Source organism: Littorina saxatilis, linkage group LG1 (genome assembly GCF_037325665.1).
Source record: "Littorina saxatilis isolate snail1 linkage group LG1, US_GU_Lsax_2.0, whole genome shotgun sequence".
Lineage (NCBI taxonomy): Eukaryota > Metazoa > Mollusca > Gastropoda > Littorinimorpha > Littorinidae > Littorina > Littorina saxatilis.
Window position 1 is genome coordinate 82,146,605 of NC_090245.1, and position 26,685 is coordinate 82,173,289.

The following is a 26,685-nucleotide window of genomic DNA, read 5'->3' on the forward strand; positions in this document are numbered from 1 at the left end:
CAAACCTTTTGACGAGGTGGCCCCCAAGGTGGAGGCAAGGTCAAGGTCCCATCATCGCAGGGGTAGTCATGGAACCCGCCAGAACAGACAGGGAACGGCCTTTGCTTCAGGTGAGCAACACGATTTAACTGGAATATTTACGGCCTTTGCTTCAGGTGAGCAACACGATATAACTGGAATATTTTATAAGTCTACATTAGTTTTAGGTGTTCTTTGACTGGTTAGTTGGATAAGGATAATTAATTGTTCTGTTTTAGGTTTCTTCAGTTTCGGTCTCTATCCATTTGTCCCTCTCACACACTTTCTCTCTATCTTTGTTGTTGTTGTTGTTGTTGTTGTTGTTGTTGTTGTTGTTGTTGTTGTTGTTGTTGTTGTTGTTGTTGTCGTCCTCAACATTGTTTTTGTTCTTGTAGAGAGTTATGAAGAAAAGAGCAGAGAGCACGGTTTCCTTGATCGTACTCGTATACCTCGATCCTTACCTAATGTCTGCAACATGGCTGCCAACTCTGTTGTTCAACTGTTGTGCAGTTTTGTGCAGGTAGTAGTAGTATAGTACATGGCTCTAATGCAAGGCGGCTTTTTCCATTCCTTTTTTCTCCTTATTTTCACTGTTAAGTAAACATTTAAAAAAATACAATTTAACTTGCGGCAAGATTCAAATTGGTAAGTTTAATCACATTGGCGCGTGTTAACGAAGACAGAAACACGATCTTAAGCTTAAAGCATCGCGACAAGAGCTGAATACTGCTGATATCGATATATACTGGTATGTATAACTAGTTTTGAATTCACATTTTCTTAATCATATCCCGCCATAACTTGAACGGTCAGCTTATGTGAGCACGTACTATAAGTTTTTAGCTGGCTGTGCTCCTTTTTAAGTATGTTGTATTGAAGAACTGGTTCAAAAACGTGCAAGACATGCACATATGAGCTTTCCTGACCACCTGTCGTTGGCCCCCAGCAGAACAGCCCAGGGTAGGGTTTCTGCTTCTTCTACCCTCACATCCCTCCGACGACTGTTACAGTAAAGGGGATTGATGATGACGATGTGTCAAAGACTAACAAATGTGTTCACTAAAAAATACCTTGTGTGACTAGACGCTGAACCTTACGACAGCGGCATACGTCGGGTCGCAGCAGCAGCCACACAGGTACATGAACCACGTGCTTCAGTGACGTCACACAGGAGAAGGACTAGCGCTGCGACTGCATCTAGCAGGTACTTGGGGCTTTACAGCGGAAAGTACTGTTGCATTGTGTGTTGGTCTCCGATGTGTGTGTGTGTGTGTGTGTGTGTGTGTGTGTGTGTGTGTGTGTACCCATGTTTCCACAGGTTTGGTTGCCTAAATCACCATAAGGCAACCATCCACACGTGGATGGCAACCTAAACTCTGGATGGCAACCTAATTGTGTGGATGGTCGCTTCATTTAACACCGTTAAATTGACTTTTTTGACTGAAAGAATGACATAACAATGTTCAAAATGACATTCTTTCCGTCCTCTATAGGCGACGAAATAGGTCAAATTTTGTGCATTTTTTAGTGCAAAATTCTTCGATGCCGGAGCGAGTACTGCACCCAGTGCTGTTGTAGTGCAAGTGCACTAGAAAGGCACTACACCCAGTGCCGCCTCTTAGGTAACCATCCACACTTTAGGTATGTGTGTGTGTGTGTGTTGCATTGTGTGTTGGTCTCCGATGTGTGTATGTGTGTGTATGTGTGTGTGTATGTGTGTGTGTGTGTGTGTGTGTGTTTGTGTGTGGCCGGGAAGGGGGGGGGGGGCAGGTATGCCTGCATCTGTGTGTGACTTAGTACTATTTACCGAAATAATTTGATCTATCTGTGTCTCTCTATGCCACTGTCTCCTCTTCTACACTCTTCAGTCTCTCTGACCACACCACACTACCATCCCCCATCCCCCACCCCCTACCTTCCCCTTTTTATCCACCCCTTCCACCGCACCCCAAGTCCCTTTTCTTTTCATCTGTGTGTAACCGAGCAGGAGTAAGATCAAACTTTTACTATTCCTTCCCTCACGTTATCAGCAGAGCCAGAGACCTTACCGACGCTCGCACCCCAGCCAACGCCTACCGCGGCAGGACTTACGGCTCTCACACACTAGGAGGAAGAGGTCAGAGCTACACCTACCAGTACACCGACAACAAGAACACCAACAACCCTGCCGTGGACAGAAGCAAGCCGAGCAGCAGCAGCAGCAGTGTTGAAGGCCAGTACACGCCGAGTCGTGGCTCTCTCAGCCGCTCCAGAACTGCTTACGACTCCAGCAGAACCAGCGGTGTTTATAGGTATACAGAGCTGGGGGGGTGGGGGGTGTCTTTGGTTCCGGAATCACCACCCCAACCCTGAACCTTTTTTTTTTCTCTCTAGGAGAGACCCAAACTACCCCTTTCAAATGCCCCCCCAAACGCCTGGCCAGCCCATGTACCCTTGCCTCATTTTGGAAGCCCCTCCCTCTTATACACAAGGTCCAGCCCTGGTATGACCGAACTGATTAAGTGTTGGCCCTAATGTGTGGTGACAACTCTCACATTCTGAGAGCTGTATTTCTGCAAAACTACCGTCAGGCAGTGGAAGCAGGTCACAGTGATGTACATAAGAATGCACTTAAAGATTCTCAATGAGCTTCGGCATACCTCACTGAAGCCGCAGTGTCTTGTTTTCACAGAACCAAAGAGTCGCACCACAGGAATATCTCCGAGGTTGTTCCTGTCGGTCTTAAAAGTGGACGAATAAGATAGCACAACAGACAAACAATAATGCTAGATGGTCATTTCTCTGTTCATGTTGCTTCTTCCATAATTTCACCATTACCATGCGCACCTCATCGTTTTACACCGCCTGTTTTCAGCAGCAGCGGCAGCAACAGGCCCCGTGTCCCAGCAGCAGCAACGACCACCTCGCGCAGACGACCCACCTTCGCCAGACGACCTTACATCCGCAGAGAACAGGCCCCCACCTGGACCAAGCCTGAGACCCCCACCTTCATCTCTGCCTACGACAACAGCAACAATAACAACAACTATCGGGATACTTCTAGAGGCTTGCAGACCCTGGCCAGCTCCAGCAGGGGTGGTTTAGTGGACAGGACCTTCTCTCGTGGAGTGGAGGCGAACAACAGACTTCAGACGTTTGAACGACCTGTGGAACGCAGGCCGGTGCTGACCATCGGGACTGGTGGGTCCGGGAACGAGTACGAGTGGACCATCTCTGGGCTGACCGAGTGCTCCCGAACATGCGGAGGAGGTAAGCTTTTGTTTATAAAGTGGTACCGGCGACACCTTTCGGACCAGCTAAAAGTGTCCCTATGTTGCAGGTGACCTTTCATGACAGGCATTTTTGTGTGACGTTTATAGACAAAGGGACAACGCAGGGTGTGTTCTTTCATTGGAGATAACCTCTCATTTCACATTTGCAGGTGCGCTGTATCCCAATACATGTACTTTCTTGTTAGTTTTCAACCAATTATTCGCGCAGAGAGCATTTTAGAACCACTTAAACACTTCCACCAATGATTCACATTACGTGCTATTCACGTTAAGTTTTGACCCGAATACCAAAGAATAGCAAGCATGAGTGAGGACATTTGTCATGCACACAGAGAAGGTAAACGTTTAACCTCCGATGACAATGCATCTGAACCTAGATGGTAAAGACAGCGCCATTGACAATAGTGCTGGATGCTCACCAACAGCCCAATAAACATGCCAGAAGTGGGCCATTGCTGGCGTTTTGATGGCAATGCCAGTTGCCAGAACTACTGCCATCAAAGGCCCACTTATGGCCCAATGCTGGCATATTACCCGTATGCACATTGGCAAATTGATGGGCCATCACTGGCAAGCCAGCACTTTGCCAGCAAAAACCCATCATTTATTTGCTGGCTTTTTGATGGCTTGCCATCATTTTGCCAGCAATTTGCCAGCAATTTGCCAGCAAAAACCCATCATTTATTTGATGGCTTTTTGATGGCTTGCCATCATTTTGCCAGAATTTTGCCAGCAAAAACCCATCATTTATTTGATGGCTTTTTGATGGCTTGCCATCATTTTGCCAGAATTTTGCCAGCAAAAACCCATCATTTATTTGATGGCTTATTGATGGCTTGCCATCAAAAACCCAGCATTTTGCCAGCATTTCGCCAGCATTTTGCCAGCATTTTGCAGGTTTTTAGTTCCATATAAAAAAAACTTTTTCCATATATTTTCCGTTAATGGCCCTTTACCTGCTGAAATTACCGGGCCAGTTGTGGCCCGGCAAAATGCCATATTTCTGTCTTTACCATTGCCAGCAAAATGCCAATAAGTTGCAGGAAATATACCAATACCACTGATTCGGATAGAATGACGGCTCTATTCATGTACTCGATCTGCACAGTCTTGTTAGCCCATAGATGGTTGTTAGAAGTCTATAAATATGCTTTGTTTTGTCATTTTTTACTGTGAATGTAATAACAATAACAAAACACAGCACATCAATGGACTTTTCAACCCATGCTGGCGGCAAGACGTGCGCAAATAAAGCAAAGGGCAATGCTGTCAAGCTGTACATTAGCAATATGCGTAATTATCAAATTCATCAGTAAAATGCAATTGAAATGCTAATCACATTTGTCGTGTAACTTATCTGGCAAGTAAAGGCAGTGGTTTTGACAGAATATCGTCATCAACGCAGTTATAGCGGGCACAACAACAATACAGTAATATATATTAAAAACAAAACAAATGTAAAGCTTCCAAACAGCAACGACTCATTACCGAAACATTACAGAAACGTACGCTTTGTTTTCAGTTGCTCACTGTTTTATTTTATTTGTACAGCGTTCTAAATTTCACACTCGAGACATGATGACCAAAGGCAGGAATGTTTCTTGTTCACTTCCCAGTAAACCTCCGTAGGATTGTCTTGATTCTGTCATTTCTCTGTTCGCATCCGCAACGTTGAGATAACGCTTCTTTTCTTTGTCCTGACGTCGTAGCCTACGGTAAGCCATTGAAACTCTCAAGTCCTCCTGCCGTTCACCTCTTGAAACATGAAAGCAAACGAGTTTTGTTGGTTTTAATTCATTATTCCATATCACACACACACACACACACACACACACACACACACACACACACACACACACACACACACACACACACACAACCAAACAACCAAACAAACGCAAGCATACACGCAGGCATGCAAGCAAACAGCACACGCACGCACGCACGCGCGCGCGCTCACACACACACACGCGCACACACACACGCGCGCGCACACACACACACACACACACACCCACACACACACACACACATACACACACAGAGGCATTCTCACAGAGAGGACGACTTCTTGTAATCTATCATATTTTCTGAACTGACTAAAATGCCAAGCAGAAGTAAGGGGTCAACAGGAATATGTATTTTGATCTAACCTGCGAAGCTTACGTTGTCTCGGACAGCTCTCTTGCGTTTCTCTCAGGAACTGAGACCCAGGCGAGCTGCATCTTATCCAGTTGGGCAATCAGACACTTGCACAAATCTTTGTCCTGGAGTGAATAGACACATACTCAATGTCAACATTCACAAGATGCAATTTGTTTGGTTACAAGTAAGCTTATGGTAATGCCTATGGTGCTTTTCTTTTGACAGAGACAAAACAAACTCAATCACACAAAGAAAGGAAAAAGGCACACACACACACACACACACACACATACACACACACACACACACACACACATACACACACACACACAACCGCGCGCGCGGGCGCACACACACACACACACACACACACACACACACACACACACAACCGCGCGCGCGGGCGCACACACACACACACACACACACACACACACACACACGCGCGCGTGCGCGCGCGCGCAGATTCTTTCTTACAGAGAGGACGACTTCTTAAAGTCTATTATATTTTGCGAACTGACTCAAACGTCCAGCAGAAGAAAGTTGAAAAAAAGACCGACAACGGAGGAAAAGAACAAGAAGATACTAGATCTAACGCCGTTGCGACGACCTGCTCACACAACTGTTTGTGAAACTCATCACGCTTGCTTCTAGCCGGAGGAGATCGGACGCGTACTGAAATCGAAGAAGGTGCTTTGGAAATTCCTTGAAGTTGAATGCAAAACAAATAACCGGACATCTGCAGAACCACCGCGGGCCAGATTTAGTTGACAATGCGTCATCATCACGAGTGACGTCAAGATATTTCGACATTTGTTTGTACATTACGTCACTCCAAGTGAGAAAGTCATACCGCTGTGCTGTCGCAGATCTTCTTGCCAGCAATAATCCAGCATTGGCCCACTGCTGGCGTGCCAGCAAAAACCCACCTATAATTGCCAGCAAATCGCCACCTATGGCCCAATGCTGGCAAACAAGCACTGGGCCATCAATGGCGTGCCAACAGTGGGCCAATTAAGGCATTTTACTGGCCGACAATATTACTGGAATGCCAGAGATGGGCCAGTGATGGCAAGCCATAACTGGGCCTTTGTTGGCAAACCATAATTGGCCCAGTGTTGGTTTTTTATGGCCAGCTTTACCAAACTTGCCAGCAAAAAGCCAGCAGTGGCCCAGTTCTGGTATGTTTATTGGGAGACGCCAAAAGGAGAATGATATTGAAAGTCTAAGATGACGACAGTTACAAACGATGATGATTAAATAAGCTCACAGAATGAAGACGACAATGATAAAGATAGTACTTGGATGGCGCCTACAGGTACCCAGGAGACGGAGGTGGTGTGTGTGCTGACCAGCTCTGGGACGCAGGTAGTGGTCACGCCAGACAACTGCCAGAACGCCCTGAAACCCCGCATACAGCGCGTGTCGTGCAACAACGATCCTTGTACTCCTGGGTAGGCATACACCGTTCTTTCATGTTGTAGCCTACTTGTTATTATTATTTTTTTTATTTTTATTATACATTGGTATTGGTATCATGTCGTCCTTTGAGGTTTCTCTCATGGAAATTCCAACTACTTTCTCACTGGGGAAAGCGAGCTGCCATACCGCAGTACGGCGCTACCCATTTTTTTCTGCATGCGTGGATCTTTATCATGCGAATGCGTGCACACGGGGAGCGGTTCGGACACCGAGGAGAGTTGACTCTGGGACATAATTCCCTCGCCGAACGTGGAGGTCGAACCCACGCCTGTAGCGACAAGTAGTTTCAAGCCAGAGCCGCTCCCGACTGAGCTATCTCCCAGCCCCTGTACTGTACGTGTGACGTCCATCTGGCGAGTGGTCATCTTGAAATAAATGAGACCTTTGCTAAGTAAACCAAATAGTGTATTATATGCAACGGATACCTGCAGTGAAGGGACACTGACTTTGAAGGATCGTTCTCCCAAGAGGTGTACGACTTTACCTGTAACTGTGACTCCTTTAAGTTCTACAGTCACACCCCTGTTGGAGCAAGTCTCACGATTGATGCTGGTGCATGGTTTGTGCAATAGTTATAAGCTAATTACGCTGAGACACCGCGGGGCTTCAGATCCAAAGCTTTTCACTTATAAGCGTGACGTACACAGCGCAGCTCAAGTTTGCCTATTATGTTATTGATTTGGTGGGTGATGCGTTAGCTTGACTATAAAACCAACACACGGTACACAAATATGTTACAAAAAATATTGATAACATCTGTTTCATTGTCTTGACTTTCGTTCTCCGACAGGTGGGAGACAGAAGAGTGGTCCGAGTGCAGCGTGACGTGTGGGGGTGGTACACAGTCACGACGCATCGAGTGTCGACAGCGGTTCTCCCAGACTCTGGAGCTGAGCGTATCGGCCTCTCAGTGTGACCAGGCCAACAAACCCGCAGTGGCCCAGCAGTGCAACAACGACCCGTGTGCCACCTGGAGAACGGGAGCCTGGGGAGAGGTACCTGTCCAACACAAGTGTTCCACTTTTGAACACATTCTGTAACGAGCAACACATTACACATTAACACATGACGACTGCGTAAACACCCTGCATTCAATATCTACACTCTAAACAGGAAGTTTTTCACTTTTGAACACATTCTGTAACGAGCAACACATTACACATTAACACTTGACGACTGTGTAAACACACTGCATTCAATATCTACACTACAAACAGGAAGTGTTCCACTTTTGAACACATTCTGTAACGAGCAACACATTACACATTAACACATGACGACTGCGTAAACACCCTGCATTCAATATCTACACTCTAAACAGGAAGTTTTTCACTTTTGAACACATTCTGTAACGAGCAACACATTACACATTAACACTTGACGTCTGCGTAAACACACTGCATTCAATATCTACCCTCTAAACAGATGTGTTCCACTTTTGAACACATTCTGTAACGAGCAACACATTACACATTAACACACGACGACTGCGTAAACACACTACATTCAATATCTACACTACAAACAGATGTGTTCCACTTTTGAACACATTCTGTAACGCCTAACGAGCAACACATTACACATTAACAGATGACGACTGCGGTAAACACACTCACTGCATTCAATAGCTACACTCTAAACAGATGTGTTCCACTTTTGAACACATTCTGTAACGAGCAACACATTACACATTAACACATGACGACTGCGTAAACACACTGCATTCAATATCTACACTCTAAACAGGAAGTTGTTCACTTTTTAACACATTCTGTAACGAGCAACACATTACACATTAACACATGACGACTGCGTAAACACACTGCATTCAATATCTACACTTCAAACAGAAGTATTCCACTTTTGAACACATTTCTGTTACAAACGTGACACTTTGTGACATTGTGCATAGTTCTACTGGCAAAAGTAGCACACATACAGTGTTCACTAGTGTTCTGATGTACATTTGTGAACACCATGGGTTTATTATGTGTTCCTCTTTTGCTGGTAGAACACATTCTACATGTACTATGTCACAAAGTGTTCAAATGAAACTTCTTACGGAAATGTGTTCAAAGGTGGAACACTTCTGTTTAGAGTGTAGATATTGAATGTAATGTGTTTAGTCAGACGTAATAAGAAACCGTAAGCTGTGAGTTTGCTCGGAAACCTGATAATGTCACGTGATCTGTACTGACCGCTCCGGTCGTCCTTGAGCATGAAACGATTCAATGTTGTCGAATGAAACCAGAAGCCAGTTGCCCGACACTATGTCAACTTACAGTTGATAATAATATCGTGTTTTATTTTATTTTGTTTAAAAATGGGGCTGGAACCTTATTCGTGGAGTACAAGACGTTAGATTGTTATGCCTGGATACACCTTTGGCATTATTTCGAGTTAACTAGACTGAGCCCTGTGTGTTGTAGATAAGTTGTTTTGCAATAATGCATATTTCTGTCTGAGCCTTGAAAGCGAAGATTGTAGTTCTCAAAAGAAGCTGTGGGCATAGCAGGTATAATGCAATGTACTGTCATTATCTGTTCTCTCAGTGTTCAGCCGAATGTGGCGGGGGTGAGAAGCAGCGTACCGTTGAATGCATAGATGGTCAAAGGGTTCAGATCCCAGACTCATACTGCTCGGGGGACAAGCCAGCAGCCAAGGAGCAGTGCAACAGTCAGGCTTGCAACACTCAGTGGTGGCACTCGCACTGGTCTGACCAGGTGATATAATATTGTTCTTGAACTTTTATTTCAGCTAGTAGGTGGGGGAGCCAGTATGGGGGGGTTAGCATTTTGGCTGGTTTTTTTTGCATGTTGGGTCTACCTGTAGTAATTTTAGTCTCAGAGAAAAAAAAATAGAGGTGGGGGGGGGGGGGGGGGTGCTTCAACAGATTTTTTTACTAACATGATCCATGAACTGAGGTATTTGTTGACATCCTGAAAACGTGCAATATCTGTTTAGTCAAAACAATTTAAAACGTTTGCGTCACATTTTATACATGCTTATTATGTTGCAGTGTTCGGCGGACTGTGGTTCAGGGGTCACCACACGTCACGTGATCTGTACTGACCGCTCCGGTCGTCCTGTGACGGACACAGCCTGCGTGAGAGACCAGCGACCACGTGACCGCAAGCGGTGTGAGAGCACTGCAGGATGTGGCAATGTGTGGTTCACTGGAACCTGGAGCCAGGTGAGTCCATGCTGTGAATGACTGGTGGGTAACACTCCTAGGTGTGTCAATGTTCGTTTTTTGTTTGTTGGTTGGTTTATCAGCTGGATCGAATTTTTTTCTTTGAGAGTCCTGGTAAAGAAATACCAATACTGAAAAAGCATGCCAAAGATATTTTGACACATTTTGTGATGTGCAAACGTCCTTGGATCTATGCAAAAATTACCCTTCATGACAGAGATAAACCAGTAAACCAAAGGACACCACAGACCAGTAAACAGGCATAACTTATCGTGTACCAGTACAGTTACGAACACTATGTCCAGGCCAGATATGTCTGCGAAGGACTGAAGAACGACGGCTAACCGACTAACAGACGAATTCTGAAAATAACTCTGCCGGGTTGCTTTCCCTTGTTTTCACTTGCTTTTCCATAGAAACACTGAGGCAAGCTGCACGTGACATTTTAGGCTTGAATCGGTGTTTCCGGCATGGAAACAAGGAAAAGCAACTCTTCCACAACCTATACAAACGTGACAGAGTTATTTCCGAACATCGTCTATTGACTAATAATTGACTGACTGTGCTTTCAGTGTTCAGACAGTTGTGGCCAGGGAATCAGGACAAGAGAGGTGCTGTGTATGGAGCGACAGGGGGGCAGTGGGACACTGATTCCTACTCAGGACGACCATTGTTCTACGGAGACCAAGCCTTCAGTGGAGGAGCCTTGCTTCAACACTGCTTGTGGCTCTCAGTATTACATGACAGCCTGGAGTCAGGTAATGATCAGAATAAAAATACAAAATAGAATTTTTTTTATAAGAATATTTTGAAGTGATTATAGTTTGCTGCAGTCTTTTCTGTATCAGGTTTTGTCCCTGTTTTTTCAGTCCTTCCCTGCCGATTTCTTTGGTTTCTTGTAATACTTGTGTGTATTGAACAAACCAGTAAACTGGAAATGTTCTGTTTCAGAGGAAATTATTACTTTTTTTTACGAACATTAAACCAAAAAAACGTTGACTTCGTTTTCCACATTAGCTGGTACACCGGTACGCTGTTTATGAAATAACATAGTTACTAGCTGATGTGTCATCAAAGTAGAACATATGTATACCGAAGGTCAGAATAACCGAGGAAATAATACACGTAGCATAGAAAACTGCACAACTGGAGACAAAAATGGTGACGGACGCAAACATTTGTTGTACCAGCCCTTAGTTCCCCCACCCCTTGCTATCCAAAAGTACCCTCACGAATGTACATCTGTGGAGCTGATCATCAACCTTGGTTCTTCCAAACTGTATGGAAGAGGCAAGTCCTTTATGCGTCCTTGAAAGTGATGAGTGATAGCTCATTTTATATCAATGTGATTAATAAAAACAAGAGGCGAAGCCTTCAAGGCTCACGTAAGAAATCGACAAACAGTAACACAAACTCAATCACTCCGTCACACATACACACACACACACATACTCACACACACACACACTTGGCATACACACACATACACACACACACACCACCCATTGCACTTCGCTCATAGCGGTTACAAAGTATGTTTGAATACAGGCTGGACAGCCGTGTGAGAAGGGTACTTTGTACTCGGAGAACGTACTCTGAGCAGGCTGTGTAGCTCAGTCTTCGGGTTGCTTTGCGATGATAGGTCCCTGTTGCCGCGCTGAAGCCAGGCTATATAATTATAGCAATGGATGCTGCGGTTCCGCACTGCCGCCGTTCGGATAACTCAGTGAATGGAGCCAAATCGAAAATAAAGCCAAACTAGCAAAACATACAGTTTACATTTTGATCTTTTGAGTTTTTGTGTCTTTCGGATCCCGTTTTTTGTTTCATCGATCATTTACTATTAATTTCCAATCAAGAATTTACGTCGCCATTACCGGACGCGATTTCCGGGGATGAAACAAGCTTGACGTGATAATGCCGCGCGCGAAGAGATTCGAAGCAATTCCGTCTGTCAAAATTAAGGTTCTCACTGGAAAACGAGGACGTCCTCGGGGGGGGGGGGGGGGGGGGGGAATAGAAACTAACTTGTTCTCTGGCTTGGGGGGTGCGGGGAGCAGTTTACTTTAATCTTACACTGATTACCAGTGCTAAGTACACGGAAGAACTGACACGTAACACGGTTACCCAACCGCAACGGACAGGGAGGGACGCAGTTTCGCGCCCAACAATCACCCCCACAATAACTCCGCCCACCAAGCCTAAGGCTAAGAGCCCCACTACACCAATCGCTGACGCCACCCCCAACCACAGGGACGTTGAGTGACACACACTTATCCCCTAATTACACGAAGCAGCCAACCCATGAGCGGGAACTGTTACCCGCCAATAAGACCTCAGATCAACTCTGACCAAACTATCTACTTAAACACGCAGAGTCAACTACTTGCCTATCACGGTCGGGCTTGCTTGGTCTTGCCCTTTTCTTTCTCTCCTTTTTATTTATTTAGCGTATCATCAACTCACGTCCCTAAAAGGAAAATTTCCTGTGAGGACGTAAAGGACCCCTAGATTCATACATGCCAGTGGGAACGCTCAGTCCCCACTATCACAGCTACTGTGATCAAAACCCTCCGAATTTGTGAGGTATACATACAACGAAACCCTCAATTACTGAGAGGTGCTTCAACTCAATCTGCCTCACATTAAGAGAGCAACAGCCCAACCAAGGGCAATATATACGATCTTCTCATCACCGACAGGCAAAACAACCTTGACTACCGATCTCTACAATACGTTCACCTTCATTGGGAACGCTCAGCCCCTACTATCAAAGCTACTGTGATCATAACCCTCAGAATTTGTGAGGTACACATACAACGAAATCCTCAATCACTGAGAGGTACTTCAACTTAATCTGCCTCACATTAGGAGAGCAACAGCCCAACCAAGGGCAATATATATGACCTTCTCATCACCGACAGGCAAAACAGCTTTGACTACCGATCTCTACAATACGTTTACCTTCATTGGAAACGTTCAGCCTCTAATATCAAAGCTACTGTGATTATAACACTCAGATCTTATGAGGTACACTACAAATCATACATAAATGATTATCTGTTTGTGGAGAAACAAAATAATGAGATGGGTTGAACAAACCACTACACCACTCCCCATATCTACCATGTACCATTAGTACACATAAAAGAACGGAATAAACCCGTCAGTTAAAGAAACAGTGACATTTATAATCACTGAGCCTCATATAAGCCTCAATCACTGAGAGGACATTTGGGTAATCAACCACCATGCATGCAAGTACACCCCAACAAGGGAAATGAATAATAGTCATCTATAAATTATTATTCTCAATCGAGAAACAAGATGATGAGGATATGGGTTTGAATAGTTGTCCCCTGACGAGGCTACCTTTCAGTTTCCCCAAAAAACCTCTATAAAATCACATGTTCAAAGAAGTTGTCCTAACAGCTTGAAACTGTAAATCTTGCCGAAAAGTACCATCTTTGGGAGAGGTACTTAGGGATCTCTGGGCTGCCTACTGCATTTGCCGGGTTTGGCAGACCCTTGATTTTTACCGCCCAGCTGACGAAGTAAAATTCTGAGATTTGGCCATCCCCAGTAAAGCATGTGATAACTGATATTTTCTGAGAACTGCTAAGACTCTGAACTGAGGCAAAAAAAAAGTGTGGTTAAGGTAACATAGCCACACAAAAAAATAGGGTAGGAAGGTAGGCAATCACTTTTTTTTGTTTTTACTTTTTTTCTAATGTGTACAAATTAAACCTACTTGACAGGGAAATAATTGTGCGACTCGGGCGCTTTCGCTTTCATTGCATTTTCTGCACTCGGTTTTTTTTTTGTTTTTTTTTACAAATTAAAAAGCTATAGGGTCGGCCCCTAAAAATAGGGTAGGTCGGGTTACCGTAACCACACTTATTTTTTTAGGCCTAATAGTTCAAATCATGCCTCTGAAGTCTCAATCAATAAATGGTGCTTCATGTGACATGTCCCACAGGTACTTTGCCTATTAGTTGCTAGAGAATATTGTTCGATACCGTGCGTGTTTAAAAAACAACAACAAAAAACACACACATATACAACACAGTTCGTTTTGCGAGATATGGTGCATGTATGACATATACCTTAAAAAGTTCAATTAAATATGAAGAGTAAGACATTCATCTATCATTCTATGACTGGTGTTTTTGTGTGCGTTGTCACGCAACCACACAGAATTTAATTAAAAGGAAAATGTTTGTGCATTCAATCGCGGTTACGGTAGTTAACTCCCTTGCGTCGTCTTTTCACTGGGAAACCATTACAAAACATTGCATATTAAAATGTTTTGCCCCAGCAGAAGAAATGTAACGGTATATCCCCTTTAAAAAGTATACGTATCTGTTCATGCTAAACATGTCTCACTCTTGTTTTTGTTTTTCTTGATTTGCCTGTAAACAAAACGAACTGGGCGGCACAATTATTTCGGCAACTTGCCGCCCTAGCGCACGCGCGGAGTTGGCGATCCTGTCTAATATAATGATCTGACAAAGAGTAACTTTGTTTTGCTTTTATTTTGTAGGACGGACGGTGGAAAGGGGTGGGGGTGGGGGTGGGGGGGGTGAATTGTCGTCAAGGGGGCGTGTCACTTGCTCTGCAGACGCTCTGCAGTTTTTGATTGGCTGCGAGTGTCGGAGGCTGTCAGCTGGACCAGAGTCCACTTTCAAAGTGCATTGTAGAGACGAGATGTGCAAGCCGGTAGGCGGATGCTCCGCAGACAGCCCGGCCAAGGTACACTTTCGAAGTATCGAAGTATACTTACCCACGGCTACTCAGCCGTGTATTTGACATACTTTCAATCCGCTATGAGCGAGGTGCAATACACACACACACACACACACACACACACACACACACACACACACACACACACAGTAAGCATAGGTGAAACTGTGCAAGAAAGCGAGACCCTGGATCTGTCAAGTAGTCTCGGCCCGCTCACAATAACAATGACCGAGACTTTCAGTAATTCCTTTGCGTGACGTCTAACCCTCTTACGTCATAATGTGACGTCTTCAAATAGTTTCTATCACACACGTCAAACACTTTTGACCGAGACTGACGTAATCCATAGACTCGGAAATGTTAAAGTTTCTATCACACACACACACACACACACACACGCACGCACGCACGCACGCACAGACAGACAAAGTTTATCATCGCATAGGCTACACTCACGTGAGCCAAAAACCAAACAATACTGTACTAACGTGTTTGAAGAAGACAAAATGAATAACAAGGCACGACGTTTCGACCACTAGGGTCTTCCTCAGGCATAAAACACAGAAAACAAGAGGCGAAGCCTTCAAGGCTCACGTAAGAAATCGACAAACAGTAACACAAATTCAATCACTCCGTCACACATACACACACACACACACACACACACACACACACACACACACACACACACACACACACACACACACACAGTAAGCATAGGTGAAACTGTGCAAGAAAGCGAGACCCTGGATCTGTCAACTAGTCTCGGCCCGCTCACAATAAGAATGACCGAGACTTTCAGTAATTCCTTTGCGTGACGTCTAACCCTCTTACGTCATAATGTGACGTCTTCAAATAGTTTCTATCACACACGTCAAACACTTTTGACCGAGACGTAATCTTCTTATGCGAGCTTTATCCATAGACTCGGAAATGTTAAAGTTTCTATCACACACACACGCACGCACGCACGCACGCACGCACAGACAGACAAAGTTTATCATCGCATAGGCTACACTTACGTGAGCCAAAAAGAAGAAGACAGATGACATAACAGAAAAAAGATCTTCATATTAACGATTCACATTTTGCGACTCACAATTAATGTTAATGTGGTTAACTTTGCAGTGTACTGTGACATGCGGGAGCGGCGTCAAGACACGGGACGTGAAGTGTCTGGACGAGAACCAGCAGCCATCACGGTCATGTGACCGGTCACGTGCTCCGAGCAGCAGGGACAGTTGCGAGTTGTCTCTCTGCAGGGACAGACAGGAAGTGCGAGACAGGCCACCACAGACAAGTCGAACGCGTGAGTGATTTGACCAATTAGCTTCTTCTTCTTCTTCTTGCGTTCGCCGTCACACCATCAGTTTAGTCTGCGAGACGAATGACGTCGTGGCGGTCTTGTCTGCTCCCATAGAGTTTGGTGCGGAGAGGAACTGATGCTGGCCACACTTTGTCTCTGATTGGTTTGAGTTGGGGGCATGTCATTAAGACATGTTCTGGAGTCTGGTCTTCCAGACCACAGGGACAGGTTGGTGATGGGGTCAGCTTCAGCTTCCTGAACATGTGGGCGTTGAGGCGACAGTGACCAGTTCGTAGTCGCATGATCACTACTTGCTGCCATCGTTCTAGGAGATGATATGCGTCTCTCGTGGATTGTTGTCACATTGCTGCCTTCATGAGGGTTTTCTTTTCAGCGAAGCTGACCGGGTTGTCTGGTTGTTCCTCCCTGGCTCCGAGTTTGGCGAGCTCATCAGCTGTTTCATTGCCTGGAATTCCGCAGTGTGCTGGAACCCATTGCAGGACTACTCGTCGAGTCTTGGCAAGCTCCTGGAGTTTCTCCATCAGACGAGGAAGTTTGTTTCCTGCAAGGGCTTCCAAGGCAGACAGTGCATCAGAGAGGAAAACAACTTGGGGGCATTCGCTTTCCGAGTCATGAATCATGGAGGCTGCTTGCATGATGGCCTGAACTTCTGCTGCATAGTTTGAGCAGTACTTTCCTGTTGGTATCCCTGCTGTAGAAGTGTGCCCCTCAGGAGATCTGACAAGTACACCTGCTCCTCCATTGGCCACGGCGTTTGTTGCTGAACCGTCTGTATATGCGTGAATCCAGGCGTCTTCAGGGTACCGTTCAGCAATCATGGCGAGTGTTAGGGTGCGCCTGGCAGTGTCGTTCTGGGAATCTCTTGAGGTAACGTAGGGGACTGTGGTGGAGATCTGAAGATTCTTGTAGTCTTCATTCCATGGCTGCGGCAGATCTGAGAAACTGGACTGGACCAATTCTTTGAAAACTTAGGACGCACCTCAAGAGCTGTATACTTCCCAAATTAACGACATAGATCTATATTTTTGTTGTTCTTCTTTATTTTTTAACTTTCGAATGTGTAGTTTTTGAAGTGATTTCTTCCAGTTTTTCTGAGAAAACTGTTGACGCAGATCAAGAGCTTTACTTGCGAAATTACCAACATAGATCTTTTTCTTTTGTGTCTTTTGTTTCTTTTTAACTCTCGAAGGTTTTGTAGTTTTCCAAATGATTTCTTCCATTTCTTCTTGTTCTTCTTAAAACCTGAAAAACGTTCAAATGTCAAGACAACCTGCTATCATGTTATTTAATTACACAGTAAGAAAAAGAATAGTTCAGTTCTTTCACAGATAAATATAAAAGGGAAGACCGTCTAGTTTCAAGGCCAGTGTCACGCTAATACGGCCATTACACAATAGAATAGGAACGTTTTAGTTGTCGTCGAGAACATGTGACTTAGTTTTTTTGACTGGATGTAAACTCGCACACACGCACGCACGCACGCACGCACGCACGCACGCACGCACATCAACAAAGACACACACATCAACACACACAGACACACACATACACACACACACACAAACACACACACACACACACACACACACCCGCGCGCCGCACGCACGCACACCAACACAGACACACACACATCAACATACACAGACACACAGACACACAGACACACACACACACACACACACACACACACACACACACACACACACACACACAATATATATATATATTTCAGCTCTAGACTATTTTGGCTGGTCAACCTAAAGTAGGTGGAAAATCGCCTTTAATTTTAGATTAAAGAGTGTGCAACACCTGCTTAACCACAGGAGCTTGTATCCAATCGCCGGTCGATCATTATTTACTCCTTATTCCATTTACTTACTCCTTATTCCATACAGTCTGCTACTATTATTTACTACAAAATAGTAGTAGTAAGGGTAAGCATGCAGCAGTAAATAATGAGCATGCAGGAGTAAATAATTATCGACCGGTTGTTGGATACAAGCTCCTGTGTGCTTAACCTGTCACGATATCTCTGCTACTGTCCACCAACGCTACACAGTCTTCATAATGGCACCAAGGCAACCGCAGTCTCTTCCCAACGCTGTGTACGTCGACACAGAGGAAGAGATACAGAATAGTGGATTGAGTGGCAACAATTTCACCAAAACCGACAGCACCGTGAACGGCCTCATCATCAGAAACCGCAGTGACAACAAGTACAAGGATGAGAAAATCGAAACTAATGAGAGGGAGAGCGTCAACAACGTGGAACAGCCAGAGGAGAAGATGACTGCACATCCCAGACATCTCGGTGAAGATTTGACGTGCAGTTCCCCCTAATCCTGGTCACGGCACCAATTTAAACAGCGTGTGCACAAAGGGAATCGCTAACTCTTTGATATGAAACGCCACCTTATCCACTTGACCGCACCACTCAACTGACTTGCACTCAGCTCGAACCCAGTAATGTAACCAAAACATCCCTTTGTGACCTCTTGACCCACCAACAGCTTCATCCCCAAATCCATCACCCTTGGCAACATGTAAACACATCCACATACCCGACTCAGCCCCTCTTCTGCCAATGCAATCAGTAGTAATGTACATGTATGTATTGGTTTTATGTACGTCCGTATATTTTCTGTGATATATTGTATGCTATGATTTTTTTTTTGCAATGATGTTTAGCCATAGTCCGTTATACGCCAGGCATGGGAATTGTCCGCGGAAAGGCAAATTTCCGCCGTATTTTTGTTTTGTTCCGCCGAAAAAACAAAAGCGTCCGCCGAAAAAATAAAAAATGGTTATAAAAACTGAATTTAATGGCAAACTTGGAGGTCATATGACACCAAATTGCACCATTTGGGTTCTTTGGAGAGAAAAAAATTCCGGGGGGGGGGGGGCATGCCCCCGAACACCCCTAGCAGGGCTATGCGCTTTGCGCTGTCCACTTTGCTATTACTTACAAATGTTCAGCCTTTTTTACTTTTTTCCATTCCCATGCCTGATACGCGTAGGTGTGCGAGAATATGTAAGCGCAGTGCTTTAAAGATGTCCATTTGGGAATGTGTAAGTGGGCGTAGTCGAATGTCCATGTGGGAATGTGTAAGTGGAGCATATAAGAATGCCCATGTGTGAATGTGTAAGTGGAGCGAATAAGAATGTGTAAGTGGAACGTGGTCGAATGTCCATGTGTGAATGGGTAAGTTGAGCGTATAAGAATGTCCATGTGTGCGATGTGTAAGTGAGACATGGATGTGTTCATGACTGAATGCGTAAGCACAATGCAAGGAATGGCCAGAGAGGTATGTGGGAGGTGTGTTTATAACCTGCCCTGTTATATAGTGCTATATGTCTTATGTAAAAACAATGTCCTGTTTGTATTATTGTTATGTACCACGCCTGAATTTCTCTATGAGATAATAAAGTATTCTTATTCTTATTCTTATTCTTATTCTTATGTCTCCTAATCCTACTTACAGCGCCAAAACTGTGAAGACAAATCTTAAACATGTGTCGTGAAAGGACACAACCACAACATGTTATACCCGTAACATCCTTCGCCACTACACGAAAGACGCATTCACTTCCTGTCCCACCTTAACATCCAAATCCACCAAAGCACTCTCACGCGCAAGCAAAGGAACACAATTGTTGAGGTTCACCTAATTTCAGACCACTGAACGACTAACATTGGCCCAGCTCGCCTATCATCCCCATTTTTTTTTTTACCATCCCCTTAACAAACCCTGGTGAAGAAAACAAAAAATTACAAACAGCAAAGATCGAACAGAAAAGAAACTTACACTCACACTACTCCTAACCAACTTTCAAATTCGAGAAATTACTCACATTTCACTCCAGCAAAACAATGTAGTTCTCCTAGCACAACCGAACAGCCCAGCACCAACCCAAGAAAATTCCACGTTCAGTCCAATAAAATGGTACCAAGTATCTCAAACTTTGGCCAAAGACACGAACTGCAGTCCGAACAGTAGGTGAAATCCATTTAATCCCCAAATTCAGCATGCATACGTTTGAGCCAAATCCCAATTGCCACCAATATCGACTCCCTTCTGAAACCACACAAACTGTGCGTAAAATCCAGTCCTGTCCTGCTGAAGTGTTGGTTATTTCTTTCTTTTGTGTGGTTCGCTTTTTTCAGGTTTACCATAACTGTCGTTTGGGCATTTGATCAAGTTGGAGAACGCTGGCAGATACTCAAGTCCTCTTGAATGTTTTCGATTTGCACTAAATTTGATTCCGACCTAATATTATTGAAAACGAAACTGTGTTCAACCAGCTAACCCCCACACTAATATATGACGAATTTTACATACAGAGTATGTTAGGAAACGCTGCCAATTGGGGGCCAAAGCCAAGATCTACGTTTAACGCCAAGGGTTTCCAACAACAAGAGACAAACGGAGTCCGCACCATCATCCAATGAAGGGCAGAACATAACGTGCTTCCATTGCAAGGCCAAGGGCCACCGAGTCGCCAACTGTCCCCAAAAGAAAAATAACGGACATGACAATGACAAAGCGCAAGAACATCGACGGAGATATTACGACAACAAGAGGCAAACGAGTGGCTCGAACAAACAAGTATGTGCGAGCAGCGTCATACTTCCAAGGGCTGCCGAGCAAGTGGCTACACCATCGGACGTGGAAGGATGTATATCTGATGGCCAGCTTCTACTTTGAGTTCTGCTACGAGTGCAGTTGTATGTATGGAATGCTAAATAAATCCTCGAACTCAATTTGACGAGTTGTTTTCTGCTGCTGCGAAGACGGGCGACGTAGAATAAAAGAACACAACTATACGACGTTTGAGAACTTGTGGCAATCTCAAGTGTCGTGTAACAATTGGCCCCCTAAGTCCGCGCTTAATTGCTCACATATCAATCATAAAAAGAACAGTGATACAATTTTCTAACATGAAACTTAACTAATTTTAAGTTTTAAATTGTTGCCCATTGGTGTATGCACGTTATCTTGTCTACGTTATAATATTAGTGAATGCATTCTTGGAAAGTTCGAAATGTCTGTTTGTTTGTTTATCGTTAAGCTAACATGTTAAGGTCATCACATCTCACTGTTTGCCAAGACGCCAGAGATGTTGTACCCGTATAATTTTGCTATAAATTATTTTCACGAAGTTTGTGACATGTATATTAGTGCTTATGTTAGTCCAGATCAATCCAAACTGTGCTTTTTGTCTATGGTGACCTGCTTGGGCATTTTAGTTTAATATATTTTGACTAGTCAGCTCAGTTTTCTTAGGTCATTGTACGCAGGTCAGATGAGTTATGTTGATCATCGGGAAGACTTTAACACTTTTATGATTATGTTTTTTTTTTTTAACTTTCTCATCCTCAAGAAGCCATAGCCAAGATGAGTGCCTTAATGGCATAGGACGTTTTGAATGAAATGTTTTGTGAATGAATGCTCTAGTGAGGGTACGAAATTTGACGCAATATTTGTTTGTACAGTTTATTTTAGAAGTTAACTGCAGGATTATCACAAGAAGGAAAGATTCTCATGTATCATTCTCTGACATTATATTATTAAAAATATATTTAAATCCAATGTGTTGTTCTGTAATTCTATATTCAATACAATACTGCAAGATCCCTTCAAAAATGCTGAATCTCATTTGCCATTCCGTAATGAAATTTCAGAGAACTGCACGATTTTCACCAAAAACACAGAATCTCATTTGTCATTCTGTGATGTATATTTTCAGACGGGAACTGCAAGATTCTTACCAAAAATATCTCCGTTGTCATTGTTTGATGGTGTCTTTTCAGACGGGAACTGCAAGAACACGTTCTGGAACTGCCGTCTGGTGGCACAAGCCAGACTGTGTCCTTACTACAAAGAAGCCTGCTGCGCTGCTTGCCGAGACGTGTGAGGAGAAGGACCTTCAGTGCTGGAAGAAACCATCTTTCAATTTCAGACACTGTCAAAAACTGTTGTGTCACTTGTGTTTTGTGACCGACATTGTTGAAAATGCCACTGAGAATGGCCGAACATGGCCAGTTTGTTAAACAACAAATTCTGGTAAATTGGGATCGGGAACGGCCAAACGCAGACATAGATAAGTACTGCGATTAAAACGGTGATATCCCGTGTGTAGATCGACGTGCATAGTTTTAGGAGAGAGATGACGAAGTCGGATCAATTGTGAATGTCGTTAATTCTGCTGTGAAGGTTACATCAGAAGTTTGTTCCTGTACAAAACAAACTGTCAGGAAGACAGACCCTCCGAAATTGGAATTGGCAGTTAAAATTGTGGCGTGAATATTGTCATTGAGATTATTGCAGTTTTAGTCTTGACATCTTATGTCATTTATACCTTAAGCTTTCTAAGAGCCGTCGCCAAAATTATGTGAAGATGTGGTTTCCACTGAAAATTCTTTTCTTACGCTTGATTCATTTGTAAATATTTGTCTTTGAAACTGTTGCATTTACTTAGTATTCTCGTGTCGTCCGCAATTCCACCGTGTTGCTTTTTTGTTCGTTTGTTACAGCAGTGTCATTTTTTTTAACACATTGATCATTTATTGACATATATAGGTTATGTGAAGACAAGATCGTGAATTTAGTGATGTACGTTTAAGTGTGTTGATGTGATGAATGTGTCCCGAGAGTGCATGTTTTAGTGCCACATGTGTAAATGCTTGATCTTGCTCTTTTTTACGACTATCTTAAAAGAAAAATATTAGTTTTTTGTGCGAATTGTCACTGATGAGTTCATTTATGACGTCTGTAGACATTAAACTGCATGATTGTGTGTTCTGTATGAGACGCGACATTGAACAAAACATTAATTACGTGTGGCTGTGATGCATTTATAATCATATTGTGACATATCTTTGCTGCCATCTCTCTGGACTGTCATTAGCAAAATTCGCTGAAGCTCTAAAATCAGAAATATATATTAATGTTATTATAAACAGAATTACAAATGTACATATCGGGATTTAGTCAGTCAGTTCTTGAATAATAGTGGCAGTACAACATTCTGTTGCATTTACATTAAGTTAGCATGCACTCAATAACCCCGTTGAAAATTCAAGCACACTCACGCATTTGCGAACATCACCTGATATTTGAGGATATTAAGCTATAATTACATGTATATAAAAGGCAAGGACCAGTGAAAACCTTGCAAGGAAGCCATACTTCCCTGAATGCTATGAGCCAGTTCTGCTAACTTCAGATGATCTCCCCATCTTCTACACCATACTTCCTGGGTCATGGACGACCAAGAGCCTCACGAAAGTGTCTGACTGTTTCTGAAACTATTCATGAGGTTTTGCTCAAGACTTTATGCAATCCGCAAACACCACAGGATCTTCTTATACTGACCAGGTCTCATATGGGTACGTTTGTAAACAAGAAAAGAAACCTTGACTGACCAAATTTGAACTACACAGTCAGGATGGTGCGGGTCGTGTACGACCCATATCAATTTTCAGAGGGAATTGTACGGTGTTTATCCTTACTGGGATGGCGTGGGTCGTGCACGACCCATACTCTGCAAAAACCTGAATCCCTATTCCGGCGGATGGCGTGGGTCGTGTACAACTCATACTTTTTACGTGTATCCTTCTTTATTAGTATGGGTCGTATACAACCAAAAACTCCAGACTGTATTATACCTTTTCTACTTGAAATGACCTGACCATAAACTCTTGGTTTTCAAGTTACAACGACTGAGAGAGCGCATGGGAGCCACCACTTTTGGTCCCAATGTTCAGTTCCCAGTTACTATCCCATTGTAGTCCTTCCATGGCATGGAAAGTAACTATGTCAACTTCAAACTTGAAAAACTCGTAGCAAATTCACTGCTGCGAGTTTTCCGGTATTATAAATGCTCAAACATCGCAGGAAGCCAGTAGAAAAGGAAAGAGATATGTGGGAACCTCGAGCCGGCGGTAATATGCATGGCCATGTGTTTACTTTGTCACAAATCGTGCATACTTTTCAGTGTATTGAATAAAAGAAGGATGTCTGAATATTGAATCTCGATTCCTGTCATTTGTTTTGACGTGCTAAATTTCAATTTTGTCAGTCCTGCAAACCCTTATTTTGGTATCACAAAAGCTAGTGGTCAGATGCTGCTATCGAGGGAGGAGCTAATGAAATGTTTTGAATGAATATCCGCCAAAGAAAAAACTCTGATGCTTCAGAAACATGCCGGAATGAATCAGGCACTGGATAATTTGTGTGAGAATGACATGCATTGTACTGAATTTTTGAATTGACATTGTCCAAAGCTGTTAATTACTGAAAAATCATGTAAAAGTATCCTTTACATCAGCATTTCTGCCGCTTTACACAACTTATGGGTATGCAGTCGTAAGGTTTGCAGGTTTTTTTCACACAGATTATTCTACTTGGATAAAATAGAGTGTATGTAACCCAATACCGAAAGATGCATCAAGTGCTTCCCAGAAGACAATCCCTTCAAAATAGAGTTGATGTAATGTCTAATAACCAATGCACGTTTCTTTATGTATACTGACTTAGTGGTGCTACACCTGATCGTCTTTCTTCGCTAGTTTTGTAAATAAGCTCAGATATAATTGAACATCATTTATGTTAATTGTTCATACATGTTACTGTGTGATGTGCTTTCCTTCTGCATTTCAGAATAGATTTTACTGTAATACACATGCAAAGTTGAGCTTCTCTCCCTTCTATTTGCAACCTTTTCAGGGTAATATACTTTTCAAGGTAATATAGATGGTACTAATATAAAGGACATGTGAGTATCAATTAAAACATCATACACATGACAATCTCTGCAGATAGTATATAAATACCAGAGACGATTTGTTCCATTATATAACTGCAGTGAATTTATTCAAAGTATTTGCCATTTACTCCATATCTGCTTGCATGAAACAGGAAGCAGACACAGCTTGTGTAAATAGTGAACATCTGTGATCATTGGTGTTTTTTTCCTACTCACCCCCACCCTTGTTATTTCTTCTGCTGAAAATCAGCGAGTCGTATTTGTAGGGGGTCCAAGCCTATTTTATTCTTTTTTTCATAATTAATTTGTTTTCCCCCCAACATTATAATGATGTGCTTTTTTTCACCACTGGTGCTTGTATGGTACAATGTAATTCATGTTCATATTCCTATTAGCCTGTTATTAGCTCCTTTCAAAATTCATTCTGGTAGCGTGCATCAGGATCTGATTTAAAATCATTTTTGACTCACATGCGAAGCAAAAGTAAGTCTATGTACTCACCCGAGTCGTCCGTCCGTCCGTCCCCCCCGTCCGGACGTCCGTCCGGCCCGTCCGGAAAACTTTAACGTTGGATATTTCTTGGACACTATTCAGTCTATCAGTACCAAATTTGGCAAGATGGTGTATGATGACAAGGCCCCAAAAAACATACATAGCATCTTAACCTTGCTTGAAGGTCAAGGTCGCAGGGGCCATAAATGTTGTCTAAAAAACAGCTATTTTTCACATTTTTCACATTTTCTCTGAAGTTTTTGAGATTGAATACCTCACCTATATATGATATATAGGGCAAAGTAAAAAAAAAAAGCCCCATCTTTTGATACTAGTTTGGTTTACCGTGCTTCAAGGTCAAGGTCACAGGAGCTCTTCAAAGTTGGATTGTATACATATTTTGAAGTGACCTTGACCCTGAACTATGGAAGATAACTGTTTCAAACTTTAAAATTATGTGGGGCACATGTTATGCTTTCATCATGAGACACATTTGGTCACATATGATCAAGGTCAAGGTCACTTTGACCCTTATGAAATGTGACCAAAATAAGGTAGTGAACCACTAAAAGTGACCATATCTCATGGTAGAAAGAGCCAATAAGCACCATTGTACTTCCTATGTCTTGAATTAACAGCTTTGTGTTGCATGACCTTGGATGACCTTGGGTCAAGGTCACATGTATTTTGGTAGGAAAAATGTGTAAAGCAGTTCTTAGTGTATGTCATTGCTAGGTTTAGTTATTTGACCTTGAAAGGTCATGTAAAGGTCAAGGTCAAGCATGTGAGTCGTATGGGCTTTGCCCTTCTTGTTATTCTGTTATAATTTGAAAATTGCATTTCAATCAGTTACTAACTGATATAAAATCATCCTGTATCAGCTGTGTATAATGCAATAATTAGCCTGCATATTCCAAACTTGCTTTCATGAAGACAAGACCAAGGTCATCACTAATTACCCCCCTCAATCTTTATCTTTCCACCATGACGAGTGCTATGCAATGACTTTAATTGTATCCATTGCAAAGAATGTGTTACATTTTACCATTATGCTGTGTTTGACAATGTGTGAACTGCACACAGAAGCTGTGTATGACTAACTCCACGTGAGAAATAAATAAAGACAGAAAGTGTTATTTCCTCTGTGTGTGCATGTGTGTGTGTGTGTGCACACATTTAAACTGTGTGTGTGTGTGTGTGTGTGTGTGTGTATGTGTCAACTCTCTGTGCGTATTTATGTG

At 43.2% G+C, this 26,685-nt stretch overlaps 1 protein-coding gene across 4 annotated transcripts in view; it reads left to right on the plus strand.

The window, feature by feature from the left end:
• Nucleotides 1-26,580, plus strand: part of LOC138981480 (thrombospondin type-1 domain-containing protein 4-like) — a 99,030-nt gene extending 72,450 nt beyond the window's left edge. For 2 of the 4 annotated variants that reach the window (XM_070354416.1, XM_070354425.1), the window contains exons 5-15: nucleotides 1-155; nucleotides 1,102-1,222; nucleotides 2,049-2,309; nucleotides 2,873-3,267; nucleotides 6,754-6,889; nucleotides 7,708-7,912; nucleotides 9,470-9,640; nucleotides 9,937-10,110; nucleotides 10,683-10,868; nucleotides 15,985-16,165; nucleotides 21,996-26,580. The exon at nucleotides 1-155 is cut by the window's left edge and continues 65 nt beyond it. In XM_070354416.1, coding sequence (XP_070210517.1) covers nucleotides 1-155; nucleotides 1,102-1,222; nucleotides 2,049-2,309; nucleotides 2,873-3,267; nucleotides 6,754-6,889; nucleotides 7,708-7,912; nucleotides 9,470-9,640; nucleotides 9,937-10,110; nucleotides 10,683-10,868; nucleotides 15,985-16,165; nucleotides 21,996-22,099 — 2,089 coding nt within the window. In that variant the 3' untranslated portion in view covers nucleotides 22,100-26,580. The remainder of the gene's footprint in view (nucleotides 156-1,101; nucleotides 1,223-2,048; nucleotides 2,310-2,872; nucleotides 3,268-6,753; nucleotides 6,890-7,707; nucleotides 7,913-9,469; nucleotides 9,641-9,936; nucleotides 10,111-10,682; nucleotides 10,869-15,984; nucleotides 16,166-21,995) is intronic. The other 2 variants (XM_070354433.1, XM_070354442.1) reach the window with 2 other exon arrangements.
• Nucleotides 26,581-26,685: the final 105 nt, after the last annotated feature.